The sequence below is a fragment of the Salmo salar genome, chromosome 23, assembly GCF_965601325.2.
Source record: "Salmo salar chromosome 23, fSalSal1, whole genome shotgun sequence".
Classification (NCBI taxonomy): domain Eukaryota; kingdom Metazoa; phylum Chordata; class Actinopteri; order Salmoniformes; family Salmonidae; genus Salmo; species Salmo salar.
Genome location: NC_138313.1, coordinates 37,295,091 through 37,309,757, shown reverse-complemented (window position 1 = coordinate 37,309,757; position 14,667 = coordinate 37,295,091). Strand labels below are relative to the sequence as shown.

The following is a 14,667-nucleotide window of genomic DNA, read 5'->3' as shown; positions in this document are numbered from 1 at the left end:
TGAGATTAGGAGCACTCCCTTTAAGAGTGTGCTCCTAATCTCAGCTCGTTACCTGTATAAAAAAGACACCTGGGAGCCAGGAATCTTTCTGATTGAGAGGGGGTCAAATACTTATTTCCCTCATTAAAATGCAAATCAATTATTAACATTTTTGACATGCTTTTTTCTGGATTTTTTTGTTGTTATTCTGTCTCTCATTGTTCAAATAAACCTACCATTAAAATTATAGACTGATCATTCTTTGTCAGTGGGCAAACGTACAAAATCAGCAGGGGATCAAATACTTTTTTCCCTCACTGTAAGTACTCAGCATCTACTGTACATGTACATATCTCACTTCTACAGTGGTGACAGTGAGGGGAGGGCAGTACCCATTCTTAAACAACAGCAGTGACTCCTCTAGGTTCGTAATCAAATTTCTCAACCAGTCAAATTAACACTGTAATTCACCAAAGCCATAACCCCATGCATACTGGTCCCTGGGGTTTTATAGGGGCACCACTTTGTTAGTTCCAAACATGGCTGGCTTCAAATAATGACAACAGGCATGGTGATTACAAGCCCAGTGATAACACCATGCAGACAGCTGTTATCACACTGACAGTCTTTATTAATGTGGACACTGGGAAATTGGTAGAGACCAATATGGAAAGATTACAGGAGAACGCACAGCGAGTGTAGATGTCTGATACTGTTGGCCTCTGCCTGGTAAATCTTGAATGGCTTTTTATATCAATTGATTTATTACACATTCCAATTATGTGGCGAACTGGATACAGTAAGTGGCAAACAGCATTGCAAATCCTTATCTCTAATCTGAGAGAAAATGTAGTTGTCGGTCTGTCTGAAGCATATCTGAAGCATATCCGCAGTGGCGGATTTAGGCATTGGCGACATTGGCAGCCACCCATGGTGGCATCTTGCCGGGGGCGGCATGGGGCGCCCACACAAAAAACAAAAAAAATAATTCTGAATGGTGACATTTGCGCGATTGGTTTTCTATAGCTCATTTGCACATCACGTCAATGATATAATGTCGCCGGGTGAGACTGTGGGTCAATTAACCTTGTCGAAGTGCGCACCCTGATTGTAGTTTGTGAGCTAGGCAGGCTACTGCCTGGGAAGGTCTCCCACTCAGAAGTATGAGATGGGGAGGGGGCGAGGTAGGTTGACCTCAGGTCTCCCCACTGGAAGCGAGGTAGGGGGAGCGGGGGTAGGTTGACCTCAGGTCTCCCCACTGGAAGACAGAGGTAGGGGGAGCGGGGGAATCTATCAAATAGCGCACCTCTAATTTTGTACAGTACTAATGCAATTAGTAATGCAATTAGTTTTGCAATTTAATTTGTGTGAAGTGCAATAGTGTAATAATCCGGTTCTCTTCTTTATAAGTGTGTTATTCTATTTGTGTATATGTGTGATATAGGATTTTCTGAAGGGGGGTTCACCCAGGGAGCCATACAAGCTAGAACCACCACTGGTTGCCAGTCCCCTTTCGCAAGAGACTACACTTTTTTAAAAAGCTGCCATATTTTGTTGAGTCCATAAGTCAGTAGGAACTTGTTTTAAAGGGGAGATGGAGACACGAAGGTGAGCAGAATCTGACTGTGATAAAGGAACCGAGGGTAACCAGGGAGGGTAACCAGGGAGATATGTCCTATTCATCAAACAAAACAATTCACTGAAGATCCATCTTTGTAACACAGCTGGGCGATATGGACCAAATCCATATTGCGAAAAATTGCCTGAATTGATGCAATTACGGTAAATAGAATGACACGTTTTTAACATTAATGTGCACCAGTTTTTATTATTATTCTTTAACCTACTACTACTAGTGTGATGGTTGTAGCCATCAATTGTCCAATGACTATCACCCATTTTAGCAAACTGATTTCATTTCAAACTTCACATTTCTCTAGTATAGGCTACTTATCGTAATGAACGATATCAGCAAAATGCCTGCGATAAGTGATTGGTATGGTTCTTGTCGATAATTTCCAGTTTATCGCCCTAGCTCTACTTTGTAATGAACAGTATATTTATTTGAGGGTTGTGTCCATGTTGACTGTGATTAGAGATGATCACGCCTCCTTTCACTTCAATCCCCCTCCATCTCTGTGTGCTGCTGTCACTGAGGTCCTTGAGTCTAGAGTGAGTAAAAGTGAGAAGATGGAGAATTTAAATTAAAAAAACTTTATTGGTCCACGCAATGTGGAAATTTGTTTTCGGCTTCACCACATAAAACAGACATTAAACATTATCAGGAGCACATAATCCTCAAGATCATTAAATTGCTTTACAAAGTACAAAAGTGCTACAGTGCGAGTGCAGTTTCAAGTTAATGTACTGTACATTCCATCATTGGTCTTAAAACCAAAATCAACATAAAGTTTTCCTAATTAAAAATACATCATCACCAAGAGTGAACGACACCTGGTCATCTACACCATTCAATAATTCATATGTACAGTATGTACATCATGATCCGAGACCATTTTCAACAACATAAGCACCTCGATATCACAATATATTAACCTATACTTGTTACACAGCATTCCAATGCAAGCAATGCTTTTTAGTGATATAGTTCTGTCAAATCACCTTTATTAGCCATACCCACCTGATCTCCTCACATGTCATCCTCCAGATCAGATTGATGGTTATTTATCTGAGAAACCAAAAGACAGAGAGAAGACTTTAAACAGATGCACAGATGGAGAATTACAGTCACAGCGCAATCAGGATATTTTAATCGACCAACAAAATCAACTTAATCAAATGCCCAGCTGTGGTAATTTTGGAGATCACTTTTTGATCGGTGAAAGTGATGGTTTCTAAATGGAGATGAGCAAATATAGCACAGTGTTTGTCAGGTCAGCACATAACCAAGTTTAGGAGGGATGAGTGACACTGCCTGGCAACCTTAGGAGGTGGAATTATCCCTTGCCATTGAGGCAGATTTGGAATGCAGTACAGTGGTTGACTGGTTAACAATCTTCTCCTCTATTCATACCTTCCATCTTCCTCCCCCTTCCCCCTCAACTGTCAGAGAAACAATGACTCACCTGCCTGGTGAACCCACCTACAGCTCAGCCCACACAGCCGCAGGTTGAGGTTTATTGGCGGCAGGTAGCCTAGTGGTTAGAGTGTTGGACTAATAACCGGAAGGTTGCAAAATCGAATCCCTGAGCTGACAAGGTAAAAATCTGTCGTTCTGCCCCTGAACAAGGCAGTTAACCCACTGTTCCTAGGCTGTCATTAAAAATAAGAATTTGTTCTTAACTGACTTGCCTAGTTAAATAAAGGTACAATAAAAATAAATAAATAAAATTGTCATGAATCTTGCCCTGTAGGCGACACTGAGCAATTATCACTAGATGGGCCTGCTGAAAAGTAAAATTGCCTATATCTTCAGATTTCATGAAAACAAAAATGCACTTTTTACAGTGTGGTTAAGGTTAGGTTTAAAATCAGATGTATGTCTTGGTGGCTGTGCCAGCTAGAGACCACTCTGCAGAGCTGCCTCCAGGACAACATGCAGTGTGTTGGACTCAGTGAGCATGTCGCACTCACGGCCTGGCATAGATAATGAACAGTGGTACAGAACCAGAACCCTTATTGTGTCAGACAGGTAGGCAGACACTTGGCTGTAATTGCAGATAATTACTCTTTGGAAAAAATTACAATAAGCTAGTACAATTATTTTTCTACCAATATCTTGCTCTCTTTGTTCAATAACACCCACCCACTTCTAGATAACTATGACAACCAACGGTGACAGCTAATATGCTAAGATATTGACTTTCAGAAAACGTTGACAAACAGCCCACACAGAAGTTGTTACTGGTGGTGCAGGTGTGTTGAGTCTCCAGTAGAGGGAGGCAGAATGATGTATTGTTTACCCTGCAGTGGAGCTGGTAGTGTTGTGTCTCCAGTAGAGGGAGGCAGAATGATGTATTGTTTACCCTGCAGTGGAGCTGGTAGTGTTGTGTCTCCAGTAGAGGGAGGCAGAATGATGTATTGTTTACCCTGCAGTGGAGCTGGTAGTGTTGAGTCTCCAGTAGAGGGAGGCAGAATTATGTATTGTTTACCCTGCAGTGGAGCTGGTAGTGTTGTGTCTCCAGTAGAGGGAGGCAGAATGATGTATTGTTTACCCTGCAGTGGAGCTGGTAGTGTTGTGTCTCCAGTAGAGGGAGGCAGAATTATGTATTGTTTACCCTGCAGTGGAGCTGGTAGTGTTGTGTCTCCAGTAGAGGGAGGCAGAATGATGTATTGTTTACCCTGCAGTGGAGCTGGTAGTGTTGTGTCTCCAGTAGAGGGAGGCAGAATGATGTATTGTTTACCCTGCAGTGGAGCTGGTAGTGTTGTGTCTCCAGTAGAGGGAGGCAGAATGATGTATTGTTTACCCTGCAGTGGAGCTGGTAGTGTTGTGTCTCCAGTAGAGGGAGGCAGAATTATGTATTGTTTACCCTGCAGTGGAGCTGGTAGTGTTGAGTCTCCAGTAGAGGGAGACAGAATTATGTATTGTTTACCCTGCAGTGGAGCTGGTAGTGTTGTGTCTCCAGTAGAGGGAGGCAGAATGATGTATTGTTTACCCTGCAGTGGAGCTGGTAGTGTTGTGTCTCCAGTAGAGGGAGGCAGAATGATGTATTGTTTACCCTGCAGTGGAGCTGGTAGTGTTGTGTCTCCAGTAGAGGGAGGCAGAATGATGTATTGTTTACCCTGCAGTGGAGCTGGTAGTGTTGAGTCTCCAGTAGAGGGAGGCAGAATGATGTATTGTTTACCCTGCAGTGGAGCTGGTAGTGTTGTGTCTCCAGTAGAGGGAGGCAGAATGATGTATTGTTTACCCTGCAGTGGAGCTGGTAGTGTTGGAGGTGTTGGTCCTCATCGCTGGCCTCTCCAGGCTCTGGGCTCTCCCTCTGTCTGTGCGGGAGGCTGACGGGAGAATCTTCCAGACTGCTCACTGAGTCCGACACACTGCCCTCCTGGGTAGGAGGTGAATCTGGACCACAGACACACACGCACACACACACACACACACACACACACACACACACACACACACACACACAGACATTGTGTAAGCAATAGTACAGTAGGCTCTGTTTTCAGTGCACCTCAGCTTTCCATGGAAAATATAGCCCTGATTTTAACCGTGTTTTTTTTTTTACTCCTGTCGTTGCAGATAGCGCCACATTAGTCCACCTGCCAATCCTGTACACATGGATGTAGTGCTCACTGATGCAAGATGTCCCAATCGATAATAAATAGGAGTCATAATGGGCCAACAATCTGATGATGAATAGATTTTCTTTACTCTCATCAATGAATAATACGTTTCCCCTCCAGTTAGCTCTTATCAAGAGCATTAGAAATAATGTATCGTATGTAGCACTAAAGAATCTGAGAAATTCCCAAAGTTAAGCTTCCAATGAAGAGTTTATTTTATACTAACTCCCCAGCCTCCAGCCAAGCTCTTCTACCTGAGTGGTCCTTCCTCTGTCTGTCCATCTTGTCCACGCTGTCGAGCAGTCCGTCAATCTGCACCTTGATCAGAGTTAACTCCCGCTTTATGGCCAGCAGCTCTGCCATCTTCACTGCAGAGAGAGAGTGGGAGAGAGTAAGAGAGATAAGGATGAATCCTCTTTTGCACAAATCTCCCATTGACATAAATGTATGAGTGTAGGTCTTAAAAAAGGATTGGGCCCAGAGGAGTTTAATAGTGTAGAAACAGACTAGAGCTCTGCTACCTGACCCGAGTCCAACCCGCCCTGACATTATACATGGGGTTAGGGCCGGGTAGGGCCTGTTTTTTCTTCAACAACTAGGGTACGGCCAGGGCTCAGGTATCACTAAATGTACACTACATGACCAAAAGTATGTGGACACATGCTCATAGAACATCTCATTCCAAAACCATGGGCATTAATATGGAGTTGGTCGCCTCTTTGCTGCTCCACTCTTCTGGGAAGGCTGTCCACTAGATGTTGGGACATTGCTGCGGGGACTTGCATCCATTCAGCCACAAGAGCATTAGTGAGGATGGGCACTGATGTTGGGCGATTAGGCCTGGCACGCAGTCGGCATTCCAATTCATCCCAAAGGTGTTTGATGGAGTTGAGGTCAGGGCTCTGTGCAGGACAGTCAAGTTCTTCCACACCGATCTCGATGAACCATTTCTATATGGACCTCGCTTTGTTCACGTGGGCATTGTCATACTGTAACAGGAAAGGGCTTTCCCCAAACTGTTGCCACAAAGTTGGAAGTACAGAATCGTCTAGAATGTCATTATATGCTTTAGCATTAAGATTTTCCTTTACTGGAACTAAAGGGCCTAGCCCAAACAATGAAAAACAGCCGCAGACCGTTATTCCTCCTCCACCAAACTTTACAGTTCAAATCAAATGTATTTATAAAGCCCTTCTTACATCAGCTGATATCTCAAAGTGCTGTACAGAAACCCAGCCTAAAACCCCAAACAGCAAGCAATGCAGGTGAAGAAGCACAGTTGGCACTATGCTTAATTTCATGAAGCTCTAGATGAACAGTTCTTGTGACGAGATTGCTTCCAGAGGCATTTTGGAACTCGGTAGTGAATGTTGCAACCGAGGACAGACGATTTTTACACGCTTCAGCACTCGTGGTCCCATTCTGTAAACTTGTCGGGCATACCACTTCGCAACTGAGCCATTGTTACTCCAAGATGTTTCCACTTCACAATAACAGCACTTACAGTTGACCGAGGCAGCTCTAGCAGGGCAGGAATTTAACGAACGGACTTGTTGGAAAGATGCCATCCTATGACGGTGCCACATTGAAAGTCACAGAGTTTTTAGGGGGCTGGCAGGTAGCCTAGTGGTTAGAATGTTGGGCCACTACATTTACATTTACGTCATTTAGGCGATGCTCTTATCCAGAGCGACTTACAAATTGGTGCATTCACCTTATGATATCCAGTGGAACAACCACTTTACAATAGTACATCTCTATCTTTTTTTGGGGGGGGGGGGTTAGAAGGATTACTTTATCCTATCCCAGGTATTCCTTAAAGAGGTGGGGTTTCAGGTGTCTCCGGAAGGTGGTGATTGACTCCGCTGTCCTGGTGTCGTGAGGGAGCTTGTTCCACCATTGGGGTGCCAGAGCAGCGAACAGTTTTGACTGGGCTGAGCGGGAACTGTGCTTCCGCAGAGGTAGGGGGGCCAGCAGGCCAAGGTGGATGAACGCAGTGCCCTTGTTTGGGTGTAGGGCCTGACGCCAGGACACTAACCAAAAGGTTGCAAGATCAAATCCCCGAGCTGACAAGGTAAAAATCTGTCGTTCTGCCCCTGAACAAGGCAGTTAACCCACTGTTCCTAGGCCGTCATTGAAAATAAGAATTTGTTCTTAACGGACTTGCCTAGTTAAATAAAGGTAAAAAAGTGAAAACATTTCAGTAAGGCCATTCTACTGCCAATGTTTGTCAATGGAGATTGCAGGACTGTTTGCTCGATTTTATACACCTGTCAGTAACGGGTGTGGCTGAAATAGCCGAATCCACTAATTTGAAGGAGTGTCCACATACTTTTGTATATATAGTGTATCACTAACATTTTGAAGCTGAGCCATTTGCTCGTGCTCTGCTGCGCAGTACAGTCATATCTGAATAAGATCATAACATTGTGTCAGAAGATGCTTCAACCTTGTCAAATATAAGACAGGAGAGATTATTTCACAGAAAATAATAATGTTGGAGTTTAGAGTGCTGAAAAGTAGCTACCAACTCACTGGTCTCATGTCTCTTCATTGAGCAGAGTAGCCCAAGCAGAGCCGTTACTATGGTTACCGCCTCAGAGCCCCATAAGCAGAGTGAGCTGTCTGCGCGCAGGGAGCGAGTGAGATAGAGGAGCAGCTAACAGATTTACTAACAGAGTTATTTCTGGTTTCGGGCAGCGCCAGGCTTTAAATTTGGCAGAAGCAATCGGGCCTGGGTAATCGGCAATCGTGCCTCCCTTAATTATCCTCCACTTTGTCTTGTCATTCATGCCATCACTGTAAGCACCCTACTGTCTCCCTTAACATCTCTCTCCAGTAGCCTGTGGTCTGTAATGGAACATTCATATCACAACCCTGAAACTCTTTACTGTTAAAAGCTGTTCGACCTCTGCAGCTACAATCTAATTTCCCTCTGATGGGCTGGCAGTAAAAACTATTAAGGCTTGTAATAAACTAGTATAAACAATTCTTATTTGTTACGCACTATTAACTTGGTATAATTGCAGCATGCTGCTAGACTGGGTATGGTAGGCTTGGTAGTGGAAGGAGCAGAGAGCTTTTAATGAAGAGACCATCTGGTGCCTCTCACTGTACTGTGGGGCTCCCAGCGCTGCCGTTCCCCATGTAGGGATGACATTACACAGGGAGGAACATTCAGGCATACAAACACACTCCCACACGGATTCATATGCTCACACACTCCAGATAAAATGTTCACTGCACATGCACAGATTACATTCTCCCTGTAATGAGCTGTTTTTTATGGGTGGGACTGTGTGTGGTGAGGGTGTTTCTGTGAGTGGTGAGGGTGGGACTGTGTGTGGTGAGGGTGTGTCTGTGTGTGGTGAGGGTGTGTCTGTGTGTGGTGAGGGTGTGTCTGTGTGTGGTGAGGGTGTGTCTGTGTGTGGTGAGGGTGTTTCTATGAGTGGTGAGGGTGTTTCTATGAGTGGTGAGGGTGGGACTGTGTGTGGTGAGGGTGTTTATATGAGTGGTGAGTGTAGGACTGTGTGTGGTGAGGGTGTTTCTATGAGTTGTGAGGGTGTTTCTATGAGTGGTGAGGGTGGGACTGTGAGTGGTGAGGGTGTTTATATGAGTGGTGAGGGTGTGTCTGTGTGTGGTGAGGGTGTGTCTGTGTGTGGTGAGGGTGTGTCTGTGTGTGGTGAGGGTGTGTCTGTGTGTGGTGAGGGTGTGTCTGTGTGTGGTGAGGGTGTGTCTGTGTGTGGTGAGGGTGTGTCTGTGTGTGGTGAGGGTGTTTCTATGAGTGGTGAGGGTGGGACTGTGTGTGGTGAGGGTGTTTCTATGAGTGGTGAGGGTGGGACTGTGTGTGGTGAGGGTATTTCTGTGAGTGGTGAGGGTGGGACTGTGTGTGGTGAGGGTGTGTCTGTGTGTGGTGAGGGTGTTTCTATGAGTGGTGAGGGTGGGACTGTGTGTGGTGAGGGTGTGTCTGTGTGTGGTGAGTGTAGGACTGTGTGGTGAGGGTGTGTCTGTGTGTGGTGAGTGTAGGACTGTGTGGTGAGGGTGTGTCTGTGTGTGGTGAGGGTGTTTCTGTGTGTGGTGAGTGTAGGACTGTGTGGTGAGGGTGTGTCTGTGTGTGGTGAGGGTGTTTCTGTGTGTGGTGAGGGTGTGTCTGTGTGTGGTGAGTGTAGGACTGTGTGGTGAGGGTGTGTCTGTGTGTGGTGAGGGTGGGACTGTGTGTGGTGAGGGTGTGTCTGTGTGTGGTGAGGGTGGGACTGTGTGTGGTGAGTGTAGGACTGTGTGGTGAGGGTGTGTCTGTGTGTGGTGAGGGTGGGACTGTGTGTGGTGAGGGTGTGTCTGTGTGTGGTGAGGGTGGGACTGTGTGTGGTGAGTGTAGGACTGTGTGGTCAGGGTGTGTCTGTGTCTGGTGAGGGTGGGACTGTGTGTGGTGAGTGTAGGACTGTGTGTGGTGAGGGTGTGTCTGTGTGTGATGAGGGTGTTTCTGTGTGTGGTGAGGGTGTGTCTGTGTGTGGTGAGTGTAGGACTGTGTGGTGAGGGTGTGGCTGTGTGTGATGAGGGTGTGGCTGTGTGTGGTGAGGTTGGGACTGTGTGTGGTGAGTGTAGGACTGTGTGGTGAGGGTGTGTCTGTGTGTGGTGAGGGTGTGTCTGTGTGTGGTAAGAATGGGACTGTGTGTGACTGCATAGAGTGCGCGTGAGCATGAGTGTGTAAGTCACACAGTATGACAGATTGTGTATGTGTGCGTGCATGAGTGTGTGTATGTTACAGTGTGTGAGGTCCCTTACACTTGGCCCTGGAAGAGCCGGTGCGCTGTGCGCTCCTCTTGCCCTGTGGTCTGTTTCTGGAGCGGTGCAGGCCGAAAGAGAAAGAGGGATCACGGGAGTGTTTCATAGGGCTGGGCTCCACTGGGACTGGCATTACGGAGGCTGGGACACGCTGGTAGTCAAACACCCTGTAGGGAAAATACACAATATTACTTATGAGCAATGTTCCCTCTAAGTTGCACACATTAGTGGGAGCACAGCTTCCCTCGGATTGCCACACAGAAGAAATATCAGCCTGCGCAGAGAAGCACAAGATTGAACTTCACTCAACTTTCTAGTTTTTCCCCTTTAGTTCGCTCTACTGTGGGAATTGTGCTCAAATCAACGCAAAATTAGCCACTTTCAACGTAACATACTGAAACAAAACCAACTATGCAAGATTTACTATGCAAAACTAACTACAAAAGATTTTCTTGTAGGCAGAGCGCATCGGAGTAGAATTCTATTGCATTGACAATCAAGGCCTGTAATCTACACAGACCGGTGCGCTGTAACCAATCAGAGCTGCAGTAGATCTATATGCAAATAGCCATTGCTATCTGTGCCATTCAATATGAACTGGACCGTTTTTACAGCATGAGCAGTCGCAAGTAGATGCGCTTGTTTTGAGATCAAAGTGAGAGCTGCGTGTAGCCACCTGTGCACATTTGTTCACATTCTTTGCTCGTTAGTGAGTTATTAGCCCAGTTATAGCTAATTTCTAGTCAACAATGAGGGAGTGGTTGCTTCCTATGAGAGCACAAAATGTGTACATTTTTAGCTATCTATGAAAAGCGAGTCAGGTAATGAGCTTTTTTTATAGCTTAAAGTGGCAGAGTTGTCTTGAATAAGCTAAATAGCCAATAGGCAGAGGGTAGCATAATTTGTCTGATTCTCTGTAATAATGGTATGGAATAATAATGAATTGTATTTTGTAAAGTAGTTTCTTGCATCAAACAACACAACATCTTCAGTCACCTCCTTAATGTCAAGCCCTGCATGTTTTTTTTCAAAATCTCATGGCATGTAGGCCTACATTGAACACCACACATTGGCTGCTACTGTAGTCTGAATGATGGAACAGCTATTTACATGCTAAAATGTTATGGGATGCATTTTTCTCCATTGTTTTTGATGGTAGACCACTCTGGTAGGCCTACATTATTATCAAATAGCCACAGTAGCCTACTTGGCCACTGTTAAAACTGTAACTTAAAGCGGGCACAGCCTCAGTGTTCACAGAAAACAGGAAGTTGCGCTCAGCAGAGTTGAAAATGGCTCAATGTCGAAAAATATTATAAGGAACATTGCTTATGAATAGGGTCCTGATCCTTTCCTGGCCATGTGATAGGCCCTAGTTAAGACAGTTATATTGTTTTTTTTCATTCTCATAAACTGAAGATTCTCCAGCTAGCATGTGCTTTAAAACAATCGCCTGCTGATGTGACAGAGCAAACGTTCCTAAATTCCCAAAAGGGAGCTGGACAATACACTCTTAGAAAAAAGGGGTCCAAATGGTTCTTCGGCTGTCCCCTTAGAATAACCCTTTTTGGTTCCAGGTAGAACCCCCAAAAGGGTTCTACCTGGAACCTAAAGGGTTCTACCTGCTACCAAAAAGGGTTCTTCAAAAGGTTTTGCTATGGGGACAGCCAAAAAACCCTTTAACGTTCTAGTTGGCACCCTTTTTAATAAGAGTGTAGACATATCCCTGCAGGATGAGACTCCATCTCCCTGGCAGGCTGGCAGCACTGAAAACACCTGCCTCCAGACAAATTTACAGTAAAGGTTATTAATGCCAATCAAATTAAATGGTGGACTCGTTTATAATATCCATAAGCTATTTGGTGCCATTATATACTGAGTGTATACTCTATAATCACTGTTCTAGATTGATCTCATAGCCTGGTGCACTAAATAGCCCTTGTCCAAAGAGCACTGTCTGGGGTGCTTTGATTTGCGCTGGTCTCTCTCTCTCAAATATCTCTTCTGATACCAGTGATTACTGCAGCTGTGTGTGCATCAGTGGAAGCTGCTGAGGGGAGGACGGCTCATAATAATGGCTGGAACGGAGCAAATGAAATGGCATCAAACATATGGAAACTGTCTTTGATGTATTGGATACCGTTCCACTAATTCCCGCCCAGTCATTACCAGGAGCCCTTCCTCCAGTAATAAGGTGCCACCAACCTCCTGTGGTGTGCTTCCCAGCGAATAGAGGGTGTGGTGCTGTTTCAGATCATCTGACTGTGCAGTTTGACAGAGATGCAGCTGCCCCGTCTATGTGGTTATAGCGTGTGGTTATTGTCTATGAGTCTTACAGAAATGTAGAGAAGCAAAAAAGAACTTTGGGTATATAGTTGACTTTACTGAGAACTTCTGAATATGATGACCTACTCTACCTTACATTTACTCTCTGGCAACAAAGAAAAGTCCATGAAGGAGAGAGAGTTACTTTGAGAGTACTGTACCTTTGTAAGCTTTTAATCCACAGCAGAGCAGATAACTGCCAATACATATTTACACACATAGGGCCTCTGTTGACATGCTGGGCTCAATAAGAATGAATCAGTGGTTTATTCTGGCAGCTCATTTCATACAGTATGTACAGTAGGCTACAGTTCAAAGTAAGTTCAGGAGGAAGCTACTTTATACTAAGAAAATACACAAAGACAATGATATTAGATGAAGACTGGGACTCGGAGAAAAGGTAAGATGTTGTTTGAGAGAATTACCAGAATTACCAATTAAGTTCTTATTGGATGCAGTGCAAAACAGATTTAGGTTTTTCATAAGAAGACATAGGTATATATATAATCACTAATCCAATGCCAGTGCAGGATGAAGTTAAGATACTTTTTAACTCGGACTGCAAGGCCTTGCATTTCTATGGCCATAAGAGTGTCTGTAAAAGGGGAGATGGGACTGAATGGAACACTTATCAGCGATGCCTGAGCTGGCTGGCGAGTGCCTTGTTTTTCATACTGTCATCCCCCTCTCCACTGTTCGATCTGCCCTTTTCCCTCCACTGCCCTGGCATTCCCCCTATCCTCACAGTGCTCCACTGCCGCCGCCCTGGGCTGTGTTTTTACTCCGGACCAGTGGGCGGGCGGCCAGCCGTCCAGTCAGCTATGCAAAGAGACTGTGTACCGAGAGACTGTGTTCATCCATCTGTGAAATCACCATCAGCGGCTGACAACCAGGTCATGTGGATACAGTGCGGGTCAATAGATAGTTTCAATACAAAAACCCTGCTGCCCTGCTACCCGCAACCCTCAGGGAAGTACTGCATCGCATGATCTGTTGGCTGAGCCACCATCAGCACCGGCCTGTACCCTACCTGCCCTATGCTCTCTCCTGGCCCCACTCAGTCTGAATTTGTCCTGCTAGGTGACCTAAACTGGGGCATGCTTTAACCACCTGACCAAGTCTTAAAACAATGGGACTCCCTAAAGCACTCTCGATTATTACCAATCCCACAAGGTATGACCAAACACCCAGAAAATGCTACTCTCCTTGATGTTATCCTCAAATAGTCCTGATAGGAATCATTCTGGTGTTTTCTGTAATGACCTTAATGATCACTGTTTTACGGCCTGCGTTCGTAATGGCTGCTCAGCTAAACCTGTCCTGATTTGTCACAGACGCTTGCTGAAAAACTTTAATGTCAAGCCTTCCTTCACGACCGAGCTTCTGTAAATTGGTATAGAATCAGCTTGATCCCCTCTGTTGAAGATGCTTGGACCTTCTTTTTTTATATTTTCAGTGATATTGTTAACAAGTACGCCCCCGTAAAGAAGATTTGAATGAAAAACAAGTTCAGGCCCTGGTTCGACCGTGATCCGGCTGAGTTACTCCACCTCAAGAACACCATTTGGTGAAAAGCTCGGCACACAAATCCTGTCATTCAGGCAAATAAGAAATAAGTGCATTTAGGCTATCCGGAAGGCCAAAGTTAGGTATTCAAGGAGCAGTTCTCTCTCTGTGGGTCTAACCCCAAGACGTTCTGGAAAACGGTGAAAGACCTGGAGGATAAACCCTCCTCTTCACAGCTACCCATGTCCCTTAATGTTGATTATGTGGTTGTTACTGGCAAGAAGTACATGGCTGAGTTCTATAATCACCACTTGATAAAGTCAGGATTCCTATTTGACTCAGCCAGGCCTCCTTGCCCGTCCAACACTTCATCATCTCCCACCCCTTCTAATGCGATTAGCCCTGATGCTCCTCCCTCCTTTTTCACCGCTCCGCCACACAGTTTCTCCCTGCAGGCGGTCACTGAGTCTGAGGTGCTAAAGGAGCTCCTTAAACCTGACCCCAAAATAACATCTGGGTCAGATGGTTTAGATCCTTTCTTCTTTAAGGTTGCAACCCCTATTATTCGCTGAGCCTCTCTCTGACCTTTATAACCTGTCTCCATTGCTTGGAAGGCAGCCACGGTACATCCTTTATTTAAATGGGGAGATCAAGTTGATCCTAACTGTTATTATAGGCCAATTTCTATCTTGCCCTGTTTATCAAAAGTGTTGGAAAAACGTGTCAGTAATCAACTAACTGGCTTTCTTGATGTCTATAGTATTCTCTCTGGTATGCAAACCAGTTTCTGCTCAGGTTATTGATGTGTCACTGCAACCTTAAAGG

At 45.1% G+C, this 14,667-nt stretch overlaps 1 protein-coding gene across 3 annotated transcripts in view; it reads right to left on the bottom strand.

Annotated features, from left to right (window-relative positions):
- Positions 1 to 589: 589 nt before the first annotated feature.
- LOC106584532 (RNA-binding Raly-like protein) overlaps positions 590 to 14,667 on the bottom strand; it is a 75,052-nt gene continuing 60,974 nt past the window's right edge. For all 3 annotated transcript variants that reach the window (XM_045706055.2, XM_014169936.3, XM_014169933.3), the window contains 5 exons: positions 10,012 to 10,178; positions 5,484 to 5,597; positions 4,848 to 5,002; positions 2,621 to 2,668; positions 590 to 2,146 (listed from right to left, as the gene is read on the bottom strand). In XM_045706055.2, coding sequence (XP_045562011.1) covers positions 2,630 to 2,668; positions 4,848 to 5,002; positions 5,484 to 5,597; positions 10,012 to 10,178 — 475 coding nt within the window. In that variant the 3' untranslated portion in view covers positions 590 to 2,146; positions 2,621 to 2,629. The remainder of the gene's footprint in view (positions 2,147 to 2,620; positions 2,669 to 4,847; positions 5,003 to 5,483; positions 5,598 to 10,011; positions 10,179 to 14,667) is intronic.